Source organism: Xiphophorus hellerii, chromosome 1 (assembly GCF_003331165.1).
Source record: "Xiphophorus hellerii strain 12219 chromosome 1, Xiphophorus_hellerii-4.1, whole genome shotgun sequence".
NCBI lineage: Eukaryota > Metazoa > Chordata > Actinopteri > Cyprinodontiformes > Poeciliidae > Xiphophorus > Xiphophorus hellerii.
The window spans coordinates 18633599-18650784 of record NC_045672.1 but is presented as its reverse complement, the minus strand read 5'-3'; the positions used below and the strand labels follow the sequence as shown (position 1 = coordinate 18650784).

Below are 17186 nucleotides of genomic sequence, written 5' to 3'. Positions count from 1 at the left end.
TTCCTCGTAACATTTCCCATTTTAAAAGCACACTTGTGACAGAGCGCCTCTCCCTCCATTTCCGTTCATGTTTTATTTTACATTTACTTTGCCTTATTAGCTTTGTGCAGGGAAAAGAAGGAGGAACTCAACTATGGCGCTGTTAATGCAACTGCTCCTGGCCACATTATAACATTAAACCTGAGACTAACAAAAAATATCACCCTCACTGCCAAAAAGAAATCATGGAGAGTTGTGCGGTTCCTTTTGTGTGTTTATTTTTAGCATAATTGTGTGTGTTTTCATGATTACTGTATTGAGTTTCTTGTGCACACTATTTTAAGTCAGTGTTACACACAAGAACACAACGCCCAGATCTACAGACAATATTTACTTGATTGCCACACCCGTCTGTTCACATAATGTGGATTCATTCCTGAACTGTTTCTTAACTACATTCACCTTATTGTCTCCAACAGCATAAGCAGAACCAGCCCTTTATTGCTAGGGTGTGTAAAATAAAGTTTGATTTTTACCTAATAAGTTAAAACATATAAATGAAGATACCTGTTCTCTTTAACAATATTTTTTATGCCAAACTGTTTATTCATTATTAGGACAACTAATGTATCACTTCCTGCATTTGGTGATGTTTAATTACATTCCTAAATTAATGTCAGACTTAAAATAATGAGACAGAATTCAGGTCTTAACCTGAGTATTTATTCTGGTTGCTACTGTTATTGTTCAGTTTCTTTTTTAAATATATGTATATATATCTTTTTTTTTTATTGGAGGGGTGTCTGAGTGAATGCTGAAAAATTCCCATCCTTTGATTTTCTTTTTTTTTTTGCATAGATCTTGTCTGTCAGTGGATGACTTGTCCAAGAATGGGGAATCAGTACATCACAAAAACCATGCAGAAACAGTGAAAAGGCACAATCACCATAAATATCAGATACACAAAATTTCAAATGTTTATAGGTTTATCTTTTTTTTTTTTAATGAATGAGGGAGGGGTTGTACCAACTCAGGCGTAATATGGACAAATCCTCCCGAGTATTTTTAAGCTGCCATTATTTTCAGGGCACAACATAATACAGGAAATCACCTCCCATACATTCAATGCCTTTTGTTTGAAACACCCATAATGTTAAACAACTTCTAATAGCTATGTGGGAAAATACGAGCATGTCCATCTTTTTTTTTTCTTTAATGCAGTACCTTTCTTTTCATATATAGAAACTATTTGTCTTTTGCCTCTTTTTGTCCACATCCCTCACATCCATCCACAACCAATTTTTGAGAACTTTCACGCAAAGCACAACACCTTAATGACAATCAGACACAACATACAGAAAACATTTTTCATTTTTGAGTGAGGAAGGGGGTGGAGAGGAGAATAAAAAAAGATTCAAAACAGAAAACATTTTCCACCTGCAATCTGTGGTGATTTTGCACACTTACACACACTTGTGATCTTTCACTGTTTTATTTGCAACAGATTAACATTATCTACCTCTCAGGCACAGTATAGTGTTGGAATACTGTGGATGTCATTAAAGACAGCACTATATGTTGTGTGTGTGTGGGGGGGGGGGGGGGGGGGGGGTGATGAGCTCAACACCTTATATGCTCTGCATTATTTTGGATATAAATGATTACATAATGTTTATCTTCAAAGCAAGCAAAAAAAAAAAACAAGGTAGTATTCACTTTTTTATATTTTGAGTGCAAAGACTTTTTCATTCATAGGATCACGGCCACAAGAGGAAACAAAAAAGGTACATCAGAAAAAAAAAAAAAATCATATAATGTCACTCATTCAAGCAAAACATCAAGACAACAATCAGAAATGAATCCACAGACAATCTTTCTGTTGAACTTGAACTCCTTCAGAGATGTATTCAAACTATGTCATCGTTGCTGTGTGACGTTGTTACCATTCATGTAGCAGGTGCTGTGAGACACTGCCCTCTACAGGCCAGGGTTTGCCTATGGCACATTAACTGAGTTTAGTGATGTTTTGGGTGTTATTTTGAGACCATTTGCAGCCTCATCGAACCTCAGTCCCCACTCGACGCTATGTCCAGAGGCTTTGACATCTATAACGGAGAGTTGTAAATTGTTTTCTAATATTTACAAGAAAAATAAATGACCAACACTTTTTTTTGTATATAATTAGTATTTTCCCCCATATAGGAAAGGTTCTAGCATTTAGTATGCCAGTACACCTCCTCACGTTTCAGGATCCAAAACAAAAAAAGTTTCACAAAAGTAAAAACAGAAAGAAAGAAAGAAAAAAACAAGCACACAGCACACTGCTAAAACTTTTACCCACACGATATCTGACAGTGCAAACTTACATCCATGTCTTAAAATAATTTACAAACATTAGTATACACTTCAGCACCATTGTTTAATATTGTTGAATACATATCAGTAAGCGAGACTGTAAAAGTGGATGATGTCAGAACTGGATGTGCAAGCAACAAAAAGGGCTGGACATTTATGGAGTGGTTGGAGCGATGTTGCATGTTGATGAACCGATGCAAGGTTTTTGCTGTACGGCATTAAGAAAGTTGTTGTTTCTCTTTCTCCTAATACAGTGCCTTGCAGGATTATTCAAGCACCTTGAACTTGTTCACATTTTGTCACATGGCCACCACAAACTTCAGCATATTTAATTGGGATTTTTATGGGACCAACCAAATTAGGGTACGATTGTGAAGACTAATCTTTATGGAAACATGGTTACAATGTTGAATTGTTAAAAGAAAATCATAACAGATCTTGTTTGTCTATATTGCCAAAGCCGTATAAAAGACACAGCAAATGTGTGGAAAAGTGTGCTGGTCAGATGAGACTAAAGTGTAAAATTTTTGGCTTACATACAAAATCTTGTGTGTGGCAGAAAATGAACACGAACACTGCATTCCCACCGTGAAACATGGCAGTGGCAACATCATGCTGTGGAGTTGCTTTTCTTTAGCAGAACAAGGAAACCGGACAGAGGTCATTGGTAGAGGGATGCAGCTAAATAGGGCAAGCCTAACCTTTAAGATTCTGCAATGCAGTTGAGATAGAGGCAGGGGTTCACCTTCCAGCAAAACAGCGACCCTAAATATACAGCTACCTGGGATGGTTTAGAGTGAACCCCTTTCATGTGTTGGAATGGCCCAGTTAAAGCTCAGACCTTACTACAACAGAGAAAATGTGACAAAGCTTGAAAACTGATGTTCATAGGCCCTCTGCATCCAGGCTTACTTGGCATAAGATATTTTGCAAAGACAAATGGGCAGAAATGTATGTTTACATGTCCATAGCTGGTAGAAATGACTTGCAGCTGTAACTGCTACAAAAAGTGGTTCTATCATTCGCTCAAAAGGAGCAAGTGCAAGCCACAAATTTCAGGTTTTCTACTTGTACAAGTTTTTTTTTAACTTCAAAATTATTCTCTTCTTGTTTTTGGTCTCTCACATAAGCTTGTAGTGGTAATGTGACAAAGTGTGAAAAAAAATCAAAGGTTATAAGCCTTTTTGCAAGGTACTGTAGACCTCTTTCAATAGGTTATTGTAAAAAAACAAAAAAACAAAACATAATTACATAGTTAATTTAAGTTCACAGCACATATTGTTGTTAAACATGGCTGGGCAAATGACATATCTCCAAGGAGAATTAATTTGTTAACTTTAAAAGCCAAATCTTTCCATCTGACTGCAGGAACAGTTTTATTTTCTCTCTTGGTGGAAATTTGCAAAAGAGACTTCAGATAAAATAAGATTAAATCCATGTTATGAAAACAAAATAAAGAGTTGCCTTCGATACTGCTTTTCACCTATCATGTCTTGCTTATACCTTGTAACCCAAATGTGAGCCCCAAATCTCTAAATTCTCACTGGCTGCTCTGAGGGTTAAACCACTTTCCTTTAAAACCATATACTGAGGGATTCATTTTACTCTTTAGTCTGTTTTGCACATACTCTCACCATCTCCTACATGCTGTGACCTTCTTCACGAGGCAGAGAAGAGAATCAATTGTTTCCTCTGGCAACACTTTTTTTAGTAAAGCAACTTTGCTGAGAAACCAACTTGTGTTGATTTTTCTCTCCTCGCCAGACGGTATTTTCTTCGACCTTTTGTAAGCAAAACTAACCGAATTAAAATCATGATCACGTTTCATAGATTTGCTAGGAAGAGTGTTCCTCCAGTCAGAGTATGAAAGAAGGGGCTATTTCAATCTTATTTTATTTTCTATGATGGTTACACAGTATTATGGTTTTAAATAAAGAAAAATAAAACTCGTATGTCTTTAAAACGTTTCTATAAAAACTCAGCTATTGCCATTTTGAGAAATTATAACTGGATAAAGATTGAAAACGTACTTATTTTTTTGTTTTTTGTTGTTTATTCTGGAGGACAATAAGGGGGTAATCGTATCGTCTACAAAGATCTACATTTAGCAACTGCTTTCTAACTGCAGATTGGATGGAAAATGACCAAGATGAGTCAGTCTGTGACTCATCCTGACGTAATGTATGGAAATGGAAGCTAAAAGTGCTGTGGGAGGACACGTGTTGTCGATGGTGGATTCTGCACTACGAATACCCCCAGACGTAAACGAAGCCCCTCTTTTTGATGGTAACCTTAGTGACAGAAGTTGCGCTTGCTGGGCTGGTGAAGGAAGGTGCTTCTGGTGTGCGAAGCGTGACGAGGGACCTGCTCCCTCACACGGTTTTGGCGTTGGATGTGGCTGCGGCTCAGATGGCGGCGCTCCATGCGAGCCTTGTAACGCTGGACCCTGGCCACTTGGGTGACCTTGGCCAAAGCCCCAGCCTGGCCAGCCGCTCCACGGCTCACCCTGGTGGGCACAGTGCTGCGGGTGGCTGCGGGGCTGCGGGGAGCTGCTGGTTCAGTTACTCTGCTGCAAATAGGGGAAAAAAAAAACAGCAGGACTCTTATTAGTTAAAAAAGAAGGTGAAGATGAGATATAGTGTGAATAAAAATTTCTCACCTCGCACTGCTCGCCAGGCTGACAATGCTCTCTTCCCCCACCACAGACAGGTTGCTGCTGGAGAGCATGGACAGGTTGTTGGGGGAGACATACACAGACATGCTGGGGTGCTCTATGAGCAGGTCCTCCATGGGGCTGGTCTCTGCCGTGGCTCCCTCTGCAGTGAAACAGGGGGGAGGGGTGACAAACCAGCTCTCATCCATGCAGCCTCTCTCTGATCCTGACCTACTGGCACCCCCACTGCCCCCGCACTCACTCCCAGAGCCTGGAGACATTGACGGGGTGGAGGAGGGCGTGGACAGTCTGGCCCGTCTTGGGAGGCTCACGGGTGTGGCGGCACCTAAGTGTGGTGGACTAGCACTGGGACAAGACAGGGGCTCCGAAGGTGCTGCTGGATCCTGTGTCTGACCTTTATGCGGCCTGCGACGCTTATGAGGCAGACGGGGCGTGGAGGCTGGGCATTCAGTCCTTGTTTGCATGTTTTGGTGATCTGCTAGTTTACTGTGGGGTGATGCTTGTGTAGTCAGTGGGGTTCCCACATCATCCTCCACCTGCATCATGCAGTCAGAGTCTTTTAAGGACATGGCACAGATGAGATCAGGAACAGGAAGGCCAATAAAGGCAGGAGGATGATTTTGCAAAAGTTTTTTTTTTTTTGCAAATGTGGCAAAAAAATTTTTTATCAAAAGGCCATGCGGGACGTGGAGGATCATTGTAGAGGGACCACATACGCACGCGCACACATACCGATGTGAGATATATAAGGGTGTTTAAACAAAATTTGGAAGAGGGGAAAAAAGAAGGGGTAAGGAAACACAAAACATAAAGGAGTCACATTGTTAGTTGTGTTGACCCTCTGAGGTTGTAATGATGTCAGTGACATAATGTTTTGATTCTGCTGAGAGGTACTTTTGATGAGCTCTGGGTCAGGTAGCCCCTTTTCCATTTTGTACCCACATATTGCCATTTCATATCTTTAAATAAAATGATTGTTTCCCAAAAATAATTGCATCTAAGTTTATTTTTCTTCCATGTTACGTATGGAAAAAGATCATATGCTCATACCTCGTCTATGCATAATTTAAAACTCAGTACCAGTCCATTTTTGTTGTTTATTAGTCAATTGAAATAATGTGATGAAAACATTACTCCTGATTTCCATGGATGGCGGTCCTAATACTCAGTTTGAGTGAACTGTCTAATAAAATATGTCATATTTGCACTCTAGATCAAATCAAAATAACTGAGTGACCTCATGATGGCTGAAAATATTTATCACAGACACATAATTGCATCTTCTTACAGTAATCTAAGAGCAGAAGACAGAAAATTACTTAAAAGCAGGTATTATGCTTTGCCTAGGTTGGCATGCATTGATGCATGACTGGTATGACATGTCATGTTTCTAATGGTTAATTTTTCAACCCCAAATGTCAGGCAGAAATTGACCAAAACTGCAAAGGCATAAAATGGCAAAGGGACAAAATGATCAGCACGACTTTTTGGCGTGCTGATATGTGCTTGGCTCCATTAAAGGTATCAAAACAAGCTTTTTTTTTGCAGTCGCTGTGTTTGTCAAGATCCCACCATGAACAAAAAGTGGATGAATCTGAATGTTCCTGTGCTTTCATCTGCAGAGAGACAGCACTGTTGTCAGGGCAGCCATGTAGATGTACGCCATGCCCAGACTGATTCTACACCGTACTCCATCGTCCCCATTTACCTTTCAGATTTTAACTGCATTATGCAATGGCAAGGAAGAGGTGAATATTTCTTACTTTATAACACACAAATTAATTGCACCATCAGACATAACAGTGTGACCACCGCCCCAATTGTGAGTTGGATCCCTGAAAGGTTCCTGCGGCATCTGGCACTGGATGTTAGCAGGTCCATAAGCTGTGAGGTAGGGTCTCCAGGGACTGGACTTTAATGTCCAGTACATCCCACGGATTCACCATTGGATGTAGATCAGGGGAATTCTCTTCAAACGATTCCTGTCCTATTTCTGCTTTCTGGCAGGGAGCATTATCTTGCTGAAAGACAACCCCACTGTCAGGAAATATTGTTTCCACCCTAACTAGTCTGCAGCTATGAAGCTCCATAAATACCAGTTTGAGATGAGACTGAAGCTACAGTCTGTGTGAGTTGAGTCTTAGCTCCCCATGTTCATCACCAGCCCTGTTTCTGATTCACCACTACTTCTTTCTTTAACCCTTATGACTGCTCTGCAGACTGGGGGACACCAATTAGGTGCAAGAGATTCTCTGACACAGCTGTCTATTACAAACTGCTCATTGTCAAACTAAAATTCCTACATCCATTAACACGCATTTCTATAAAATGACAATCTGTGTTATTCACTTCACTTTTAGTGGTCATAATTTTATGCCTGACCGGTGTATTTTCTACTGTGATGTTTAAATAAAATGACAGATCCCCCCCACCACTCCATCCCTGAACTCTTGGACTCACCGGCCAGGTTGACGAGCATCCATCCCTCTTCGTCGGCCTCAGTCACACATGGATTGGGTCCCTTCAGATCAGCTGCCACCTCTTCCACCTCCCCGAACAACAGGTTGCTAAGACGTTGAAACATTTCTGCTTGTGTCGTCAAGTTTTGATGCCTGTGATGTGCTATGTGCTCTCCCACAGAGAAAATTTATGCAGTAGCTGCCTTTTCTTTTTTGTATTTATCAATGTAATAGTTGTTGTGTAATGCTATTTGTCTGCCTGATGTTCTTGTTTCCACTTAAAGTCCTGTGCTTGATCTTGAAGTTGACAAATCAAGGCAGGAGAGACTTTTGTAGTGCAAATGTAAGGTTTCACTTGGTTTGGAACAAAGGCCTGGGGAGAAGGAGAGAGATAAATTAAAAAATATTGTTAGTTTGATAAAACCAGTGAGTTTTCAAAACATGGCTGTAGCAAAAAATGGTGCTTAGTGTTTCATTAAGTTCATGAGCTGTAAGCTAATTTTATATCCAGAATCATTACAGGTCGACACAGGCAGAAAGCCCTGTGTGTTTTAAAATAAAACATGCCTTTGAAAGTGCATCAGTAAAGTTAAGCATCATCATTGTAATTGTGATTTAGCAAAATGGCCTTAAAAAAGTTAGCTAAATATAGATTAAAGGCATTTTAAATGTCCTGGGAAATTCTAATCTCCCCCTTTGCCTCCACTACAGAATAAACATTCATCCATCATCCAACTCTGGTCTCATAGAGTATAGTGCCACACACACACACACTCCTTACAACAATTTAGGGAGACCAATTAAACTAACATTTACGAAAAACAGAGAACCTACACTTCCACAGGGAGACCATGGAAACTCCAAGCAGAAAGACCCAGATCTGTTTGAACCCATGAACTTCTTACTTCAAAGCAATAATGCTACCAACTGTGCCACTGTGCAGCCCTCATAATAAACACACTCACAGTATATCAAACCGTTGACACAGTCAATTTAAAAAAATATAGCTTTTCATAACAAAATGCCCCAGGATGATTTACTGGACTCGATTCCCTACAACAGTTATCTGATGTCACAACTGATTCTGTTTGTATGCAACTATTGATTTTGATTGTTGTTTTTGTTTTTTTTAATTAATGTTAAGTTTGATTTAAGATTGAAATGTATTGATTGTTGGATGGCATGTGTTTAAGCTTTAAACTGTCAATTACATTAACATATCTGTGAAGTAAACATGTACAAAAAGTGATTTATGAACATAGTAATGATTCATTAAGCAAAGAGCAGAATGACAATGACAATGCAACAACAAACACAATGACTGTACCCATGCATGCAAATAAAACCAGAAATGCAGCAACAACAGAGGAGGCAAAGGACAAGTGCCCCACCTGCATGTGAACATGATGATGTAATACAGAGCGATGTTAAAACATTTGGCCCTGTCCAACCTTTACAAGTTCAAAGGGCATATTTTATGTACTTAAACCAAGTGACTGTAGGTGAAACAAATACCACACCTGGTCTCTATGCAGAGCACTGACACACTTTAAATAATTTTTAGATTTGGGGTTGCTTGACAACATATACGTTAACTCAGTTTTGACATTCTTTACTGATGTATCGTTGTTAAGAGATATAATTCAATTTTAACTGCTTCTGGTTACATATTCTTAGTAATATTGTCTGTGTCCCAAATAATTAAATAATAAAGTTTGCTGTCAATAGGTACACATGTATGCATGGTTGCCACTTGCTACAAAGCATACACTTCTACAGGTTTGTCCAATTTCTACGAAAACCTCCCCACACATGACTGTCAATAGCTATAGATACACACACAACCTTTCAAAGTGAGAAGACTCTGGTCTGCTTTGCCTGAGATTAAAACACAATCTACATGTTGTACATGATGCACTAATGAAACTTTTTTATTTACTTGTTTTGACAGTGCATCATTTTTCAGTCTTTCAGGAATTTGTAAATGTGAACTTACTGGTTTAAACATAGTTATTGATACTGGATGTGGCAAAAGAGATCACATGTCTGCCTGTATAATTTAAACTATTGGCAAACATTAATTATTACAATCTATGGATTAACAACTGTGCACTTTTACTGATGCACAGTTTAAAGGTTGTGGGCTGGAGCGCTCTTTTCCTTTGCAGTGCCTTTTATGTGCTCGGCTACAGAGCTTTGTACCTCTCTTAACGTTACTAGGTTTTGGGTTGCAGATTATAATTGTATTACAGTATCAGTTACAGGGAATAAAGCTTAGCCATTTTATTACATTGTAGGACATTAATTCAACCAACTTGCCATTTATATTTTAAGCTTAGGTTTTCAAAGTTTTATTTTTTTTTAATGACAATAATCATCTCACTAATTGCTACATTCCCCAAGTTTCACCAAGGTGAGAATGGTAACATGTCTCCAAGCCCAGGGCAGCAAGGTTAATATTATATTACCTTCCACTGCTAATAGCAATTAGCCAACTTCTGCTAGAACATGGTAAAGCTCTGAAAACCTCTGTGTATTCTGGTGAGTGTGTTACAGTGCCACATACAGGCATGGCTGAATATATCTCTAAAAATGAGACTGTGTTTTTATAAGAATCAGAGAGAGAGAAAACAAAATGTAAAGATTGCTTTAGAAAATCTTGATGTTGATGTGTGTCTAATGGCAATTCTGACCATCGCTCATACCCAACTTTCAATGTACTGCAAAATTAATATAACAGATACTTGTGTGAGAAGGGCATCAAAACTAGCTTTAGCTCAGGGACCCACAAGCTCCTAAATGCGGCCCTGGCTTTGCCCTCAGGTCTATAGGGAGAAGCAAAAGCTGGTGATAAAAGCAATATAATTATACAAGACGTTTTCAAACTTAAAATATAGATATCTTATGTATTAAATGCATAAATATCTCCAATTGAGACTTCCTCTAAGAGGGAGGCGAAAAAGGAGCGCGATGGGCGGAGATCTGGAGAATGAAAACAAGAACCCTCTGACGTCACGTTGCGTCACTGACGCCGACACTGAAGCTCCAGCCCATTTTGCTACCAAAGGCGAAAAAAAAAGGTCTTAACAGCAAACATATCGAAATGCAAGATCATGTATTTTGAAACATATTCCGCTGTCCGTGTCTAGTCTGCATTTTGAAACGGCAAAGCCATTTCGTGCCTGTCGATGGATCCCGTGAGAACTGCGCTTATGTAAAGATTATCCTGCCAGCAGCACTAATATTTACACTGAAAATGACAAAGACGCCCGCGATGTTTATAAGGTAAATAAAACAGCTTCAGCTTCGTCGTATGAAGCAGGGAGAAGTCGCGACTCCCTCGGTGTGTGTTGGTGGTATTCAGGTTAAACATGAATTATCCGTATAAGCTCTACAGCTGAAGGGTCACAGCAATGACAGCTGTGCCTCAATGCACTGCTCGCAGGACATCAACTGGATCAGGCTCCGGTAACACAAAAGACCGGTGTTTATACTGAATAACTTAGGATTTTATGCAAAATAAATGAACCCTGGAAAAAAAAAAAAAAAAAAAAAAAAAAAGAGGCTGAAAATACGTCAACATCCGCCATAGACCCACATCAGGATTTTGGTGCAGTTTGCAAAACAGCGGCTGCTGGCTGAGCATATATATTCAGTCAAGCAGGAGTCATTTTTCATAGTAACATATGAGCGCAAATCGGCCTTCTTACGCATCTTATTCTGCACCGCGATACTGTCTTCGCATTTATTCATGTCCTAATAATAGATCATCACAGATAGAATACACTGCGGACAGAAATAACCTACAGTATGGGTCACAAAGACAAATACGTTGTAACATAATGTCACATTATTCAATAACCAGGAAATGGGTTTAATAAATGTCCCCCAAAACCAGGATAACAAGAGGCTGGCCGGCAAATTTGTTGTCTAAGATCCACGGCCAAGACACAAAAGACTAAATTGAAGATAAACAAAAATGAAAACATACATACCTGCCTTTGAGTTCAAGTTGTAAACGAGGTGTCAAAACACAGTAGAAACGACAACTCTTAAAGCATAGCTTTAGATATAGCCTTTACGTGAGGTAGTTGGAACACTAATATACAAAAATAAAAGGCTTTCTTCTTAGAAGAAGGGCTTCGTGTAAAAAAAATTACACTGATGTTTTTGTTTTCAGATCATAACATCTGCAGCTGCTTCCTCCTCTTTTTTTTTTTGTTTCCTTTGCTGCAGATTTTCCTGTTTATTGCTGCCTTCCAGCTGATCCTCGGATCAGAATGTAGAAACGTACAAAACAGCTGATTGTGAGATCACAATGTGTCGGCCACGCCTTTCGCACGCCTCCCAGAAGGCGAGGCAGCCAATCAGAATATTACACCCGATAGGAGCCGAGTCCTCTAAGCAACAGGGATAGGTGGGGGGTTGGGCAGGATGGAGCTGTCAGCCTGAACCCAGATGGAAATGGAGACTGATCCCTGATCAGCTTCTGCTTTCCAGCAGCTCTGTTGTTGGAAAGCAGGGCTGGGGGAGGGTAAACTGATCCAGGGCCTGCTCAGGGAGCAGATGAAGATGTGATGACAGCAAAGTAAAGTTATATGTTAGTCAAAAACTAATTCCCTTGAAGTAATCAAAACAGTCATAGTATATTAAAATAACACTTCACTCCATACTCATGCTATTTTTTTATTTATTTATTTATTTTGCAAATTCATAGCTAACGGTGGATTACCTAATCCTATTTGCATGTCTCATCTGACACCACACTGATCAAGCTGATCATTAACTGGAAGAAATAAGCCTCAAATATTCAAATGAGTAAACAGCCACAGTGCAGACAGCACCAAAGTTATTCTTTTCAGTGATGCTGCTGGAATTTTATTTATGTAAATAGTCATCTCTTTCTCCCCAAAGCATCACTCAGCTCATTGTACCTTAATGGGATGGACCTAAATATGCCTTTCATCACACTGTATACCACCCACTCCTACTGACTTTTTATGAATGCAGCATCTGGGCGTCCAATAGTATTTCTGGACTTTTGGTTTAAACCCCTGGTGGTGTTTTGTTCTTCCTGCAGTCTCCAATTTCCTTCTTCTTTTTTTCCCCCCACTTTATGCAATGGTGTGAAGGCTCACATCATGGCTCACATCTATACACACTGCTGTTGCCCACACTGGTGTAGCTTTATATTTTAAAAATATAACTCCATAAAGAATTGCACACCTGATTGATCGCCAAACAGCTTTGCTTCTCTTCAAATATATTCACTTCCACATATTGGTGTAAACTCACATATTGGTGTAAACTGCACTCAGGTTCTCCTTCTGCATGCATGGATTCTCTAAAGTGTTCTGGTTTCACCACCTATAAACAGCAATTAAGTTTAGTCACTATAAGTTGCCTTTGAGCCCTTTCCACTGTGTATAGGAGAAGGGCATTTGCTCTCTTCTTGTAAAGGATATAAGTATATATATATAAAAGGATGGCTAGTTGGATAATATTTAGTAGAAAAAGTCTTACCAGGCCAACAGAAACTATAATTAACCATTGACATGTCAAAAGCTTAACTGGAATCAAAGTTAGAGGCCAGTCTATGTGGAACAGCGTAGTGTTATTTTTTTAAATAATAAATCTTGTTTTGGCAAATGTAGAGTTTGTATTGCATTTGGTCCTTCCATGTGCTTTTATGGAACTGGACCAAAACATAAACAAGATGCAGGCAGAACCCTTCTCATGAGAGAGTTGATGGTAAAATGAAGATATACTAGGATAGAAAAACAATCACGGAACAGAACATTACTAAACAGTGGAATCTAATAATACAAACCCTGCATGACAAAATTGAATAAAACTTAATCAAGTCACAGAAGTTCATAAATTATCATGGACTTTTCTACTATAAAATAAAGTAAAGTAAAACCACGAAATAATTGATCAATTTTGATGTAACATGTACCGTGAAGTTTTAAGCCCTACTGATATTTCTATGCGTTTTCTATTTAATTCCCAATCGTTTATTCTTTGCTCCTTAAAAAACCCCTTCATTTTTAAAAAGGCCTTCACCTCTACTAGGTCCACTGCTGGAGAGTTGTTTATGCTGTTTATGCTGTTTTTACTCCTACAACTGTTTTGCTTAAGCCACATCACACTGTCCCATGAATCATTCAGGCCTAAAAGGCTCCTGGACTTCAAAGCCTGATCCTGTATTGTGTCTTTGCATAGCAGAAAACAAAACAGGAAACCTGCTTAAAGTGGTTTTTTTTTTGCACTTTCCTGTTAACAACCACTGACATTCAGTGACAGATATGAAATTGTGTATTTAAAAGCTGAAATCATTAATGATTAACTAGATGGAGGGTTTGTGAAGGCCTCACTTTTTTTGACTGCACACTTTACAGGGTTTTCAGTTTTTTGACAACAGTGTAACGTGCAAACTCATGTCAAGTACAAAGAATAGTATAAAAAAATAATGAAGAGGCAGCCTAAGCAGATCTACCCGAAGCTTGTAAATAAAGTCTGACTCCTCGGCTGCAAAGTAGTCAAGTGTTTTGGTGCTGCACTGTAAGGAAGCAACAATAACAGAAACTCAGCTGGACACTATGAACAAAAAAGCACCACACCTGTCTCCAGATTCCTGCTGAATGTGTCACAGATTTCTCATGAGGATGTGATGTTTTAAATAAAAGCACTCCTCAAAGCTGTCTTAAGTCTGGGTGGTGAGGCCAATACAGTTACCAGGTGCTGGGTGACTGGAGCACGCAGGCACACCGAGAGACAGAAACACACTGAACACACTGCAGTGATAATGACATCCAAACTCAATTGACACGCTGAACACAAACATTCACCGAGAACACTGTGTGCATCTGTGTCTAATGTTTGTGCTCCCAAGCTAATCTGGACAAGTCACAGCCCTCTAGCGCTTGTTTTGTCATGCCCAGGGTTCTCAGTGGAAAACATACAAAACATGAAACGGGTACGTGTCGAGATGTTTGTGTTTGCTATTATGCGCTAGAAATGATTATAGTAACAATTTTCACAAATAATTGTAGCTCAAGCTTACTAATTAAATATCCAAAAGGCAGTGGTGATTATTGTTTTTTTCCCTCTTCCTCAATTCATTTGGGTGCTTTCACCTAAGTTCCCTAAGAGACCTGCAGTTTTTTATGCTGGTCAGGAAACCAGGTGAAAGGTCACACATTAGTCGCCCTGATCTCTCTCTGTTTTTAACAGCTGTAATTTATTTATCAAATGGTGGTAAAAGACATTTTGAAAAATCAGACTGAAAAAAATGTCTGGTCCTTCACATTCTCTGATTTTACTTAGCTTATTTTAATTCTTAAGTTTAGATGCTTAACTTCACAATATTTACCTTCATTGTGCATGTAACGTAGGCTTTATTTTTAGTGTCTCTCTTGTCTTAGGCCTCCTACCATCTGGCTGACGATAAGACAGCAGCCCCCTGTGATAAGAAGTGTTACCACCAAACAACTGGCACTAATTTTAAGAGATATGTAAAAGCTCTTCATCTTCAGCACATTAGGATATTTTTTTTTTCTTTTTACAATAATGAACATACAAAATGTAGTCCCTAAATGTGATACAAGGGTCCTTTTATAAAAGAAAATAACAACAACAATGTGTATTAATTTGTATTTAGCTAATATTTTGTATAAATGCCTTTTGTTGCTGTTACAGCTGCACGTTTTTTTGGTGGGATGTCTCTAATGGCTTTGCTTGTCTTAAGATTGATGTTTTTCCCCCTTTCTGCTTTGTAAAATAGCTCAAATTCTGACTTGCAAGACAGCAGCTTTCTACTATAACTCTGGCTATATGTTTGGGGTTGTTTGTCCCTTTAAAAGGTAAAGCTATATCCTAGGTTCAAGTCTTTTGCAACATATTAAAGAATTTCTTTCTCCAAGAACATTTCTGTATTTAGCTCTGTCCATCTCTAACTGTATTCCCTTCAGATTGCTGACAAAAAGCCACCTCAAAGCACGATGCTGATGCCACAATGTTTCATTTTGGTAGTGATGTATTCAGAGTGATGTGCTGTGTTAGATTTCTTGCCAGTGCACCTTCTTCCACTTACTGTGTCCCACATAGAGACTGAATTGTGCCACACTGAAAATTGGACTTCATACACCTGGTTTCCTTTTGCTGCTTTTCTACACAGGCCAAGTTTGTGATGTGCATAACTACTAGTTGTTATAGTGGCTCAGAAAAGTCAACAAAATGCAACAGCCACAACACAAGAGGCAAAGCCACACTAGGTCATGCTTAAACTGAAATTATGCTAATATAATAAAACTCTGAGAGAAAAGGCAGAAAAAGGGTTTCATTGTGAACACAGACAAATATTTCTGGCAAATCCATAGATTTAGCATGACTTCCGTTGTGACTTTTGCTGTGGCTTTTGCGTTTCATTGACCCTGGGCCACCATACCTTGTCATAACATATTGCCCTCCTCTGACTGGGTGCTCATTTGATTTAATAACTTATGTTAAAAAACATCAGTATTGTTTGGCTGTATGACAGTCAGTGGCCTGAATAGACATCCTCTGAGACAGAAAAGGCTATTTTAAAAATAATTTAAGTAAAAAAACCCCCATTAAGCTCCACCTTTAGAAACATGCCAAACCCCAAATCATTTCTTCTAACACCGTCCACTAGTGTTAGCCGGTCTGTGGCCTTAGATGACTAACTCCTCTGCTTGTCTCATATTGCATGCAGCCTGTCTGTACTTGAAACTCTTCACACAGTCCCCAGATAACCTCTCGTCAACAGCACTATGTTAATATCGCTTACTCAGCAGGCATAGCCTGATTGCACTCTTTAATCCAAATTTACACAGCAGGAGGGAGTAGAATTGACAGATCTTCTTTTTCCTGGGAGGTCCCTGGTCTACAAAGAGAGCTCTCCTGCAGAATCTGCATCCAGTGGATCTAGCCCTACAAGGCCAGAGCAAGCAGGGTCTGGAGACAGTGTCCTTGGCAAAGTGTGCATACTCACCGATAAACATGGGTGAGAACAGTCTGTGCTCACCAGACGGAAGGGGGCAACGTTCCCCCCTGGAGGGTATTACGAAACGTAACCAGGAGAGCTATTTTAAATTCTCTAAAGGATTATGCTGTCACGGATGACAAGAAATGAGTTTCAGGCGCCATTCATTTAAGAAAAATATAGACGGCAACCTTGTCTGGCTGTCCTTCAGCACTGTCAGTTAATTATTTGCTTTTCACTCAGTGTGGGATCATCAAGGAACTCCTTGGTCAGATAGACGCAGATGTGTCCTGTCCACCGCCTAAAAGCAAGGTTAAAAATAGCACGAAGCATCAGAAAGGTTAAAAAAATAACTTAAATTAGAGCAAACGTCTTTATTTTTCATCACATGTACTCGCGTCGGTTGGTCGTCACATAAAAAAGCGCCTCTTCAACGAATATGCAAAAATATGCTTAAATAATCATTTCTATTATTTGGAGCAAGGCGGGGAAACTTGGTGAAAAAACGGAAATTTAAACTGCAAAATAAGGAGTGAAAATAGGTTAAAAATAAGGTTTTGTACATAAAGTTCTTATCAGCAGAAGATTCAACTGACAGGTTGTGTTTAAAATGACTTCCTGGTCGCCTGAGATTCCAGCAGGGGATGTAGCTCAGTGGTAGAGCGCATGCTTTGCATGTATGAGGCCCCGGGTTCAATCCCCGGCATCTCCA

The 17186-nt window shown here is 39.4% G+C and overlaps 1 protein-coding gene and 1 non-coding gene across 4 annotated transcripts; one reads left to right on the top strand and one right to left on the bottom strand.

Moving 5' to 3' along the window:
* Nucleotides 1-719: 719 nt before the first annotated feature.
* Nucleotides 720-11764, bottom strand: tp53inp2b (tumor protein p53 inducible nuclear protein 2b). Of its 3 annotated transcripts, XM_032575862.1 has the most exons (5): nt 11463-11763; nt 7469-7840; nt 5250-5564; nt 4994-5150; nt 720-4903 (listed from the first exon to the last, which is right to left on the bottom strand). In XM_032575862.1, the coding sequence occupies exons 2-5, from the start codon at nt 7590-7592 to the stop codon at nt 4627-4629; spliced, it is 873 nt and encodes a 290-aa protein (XP_032431753.1). In that variant the 5' UTR covers nt 7593-7840; nt 11463-11763; the 3' UTR covers nt 720-4626. The 3 variants fall into 3 exon arrangements, with proteins under 3 accessions (XP_032431753.1, XP_032431743.1, XP_032431760.1); XM_032575852.1 differs by having other exon boundaries at nt 4994-5564; nt 11463-11764; XM_032575869.1 differs by lacking the exon at nt 5250-5564 and having other exon boundaries at nt 11463-11760.
* Nucleotides 11765-17114: 5350 nt separating this feature from the next.
* Nucleotides 17115-17186, top strand: trnaa-ugc (transfer RNA alanine (anticodon UGC)). The gene has a single exon. It is a non-coding gene; the product is annotated as a tRNA-Ala (tRNA).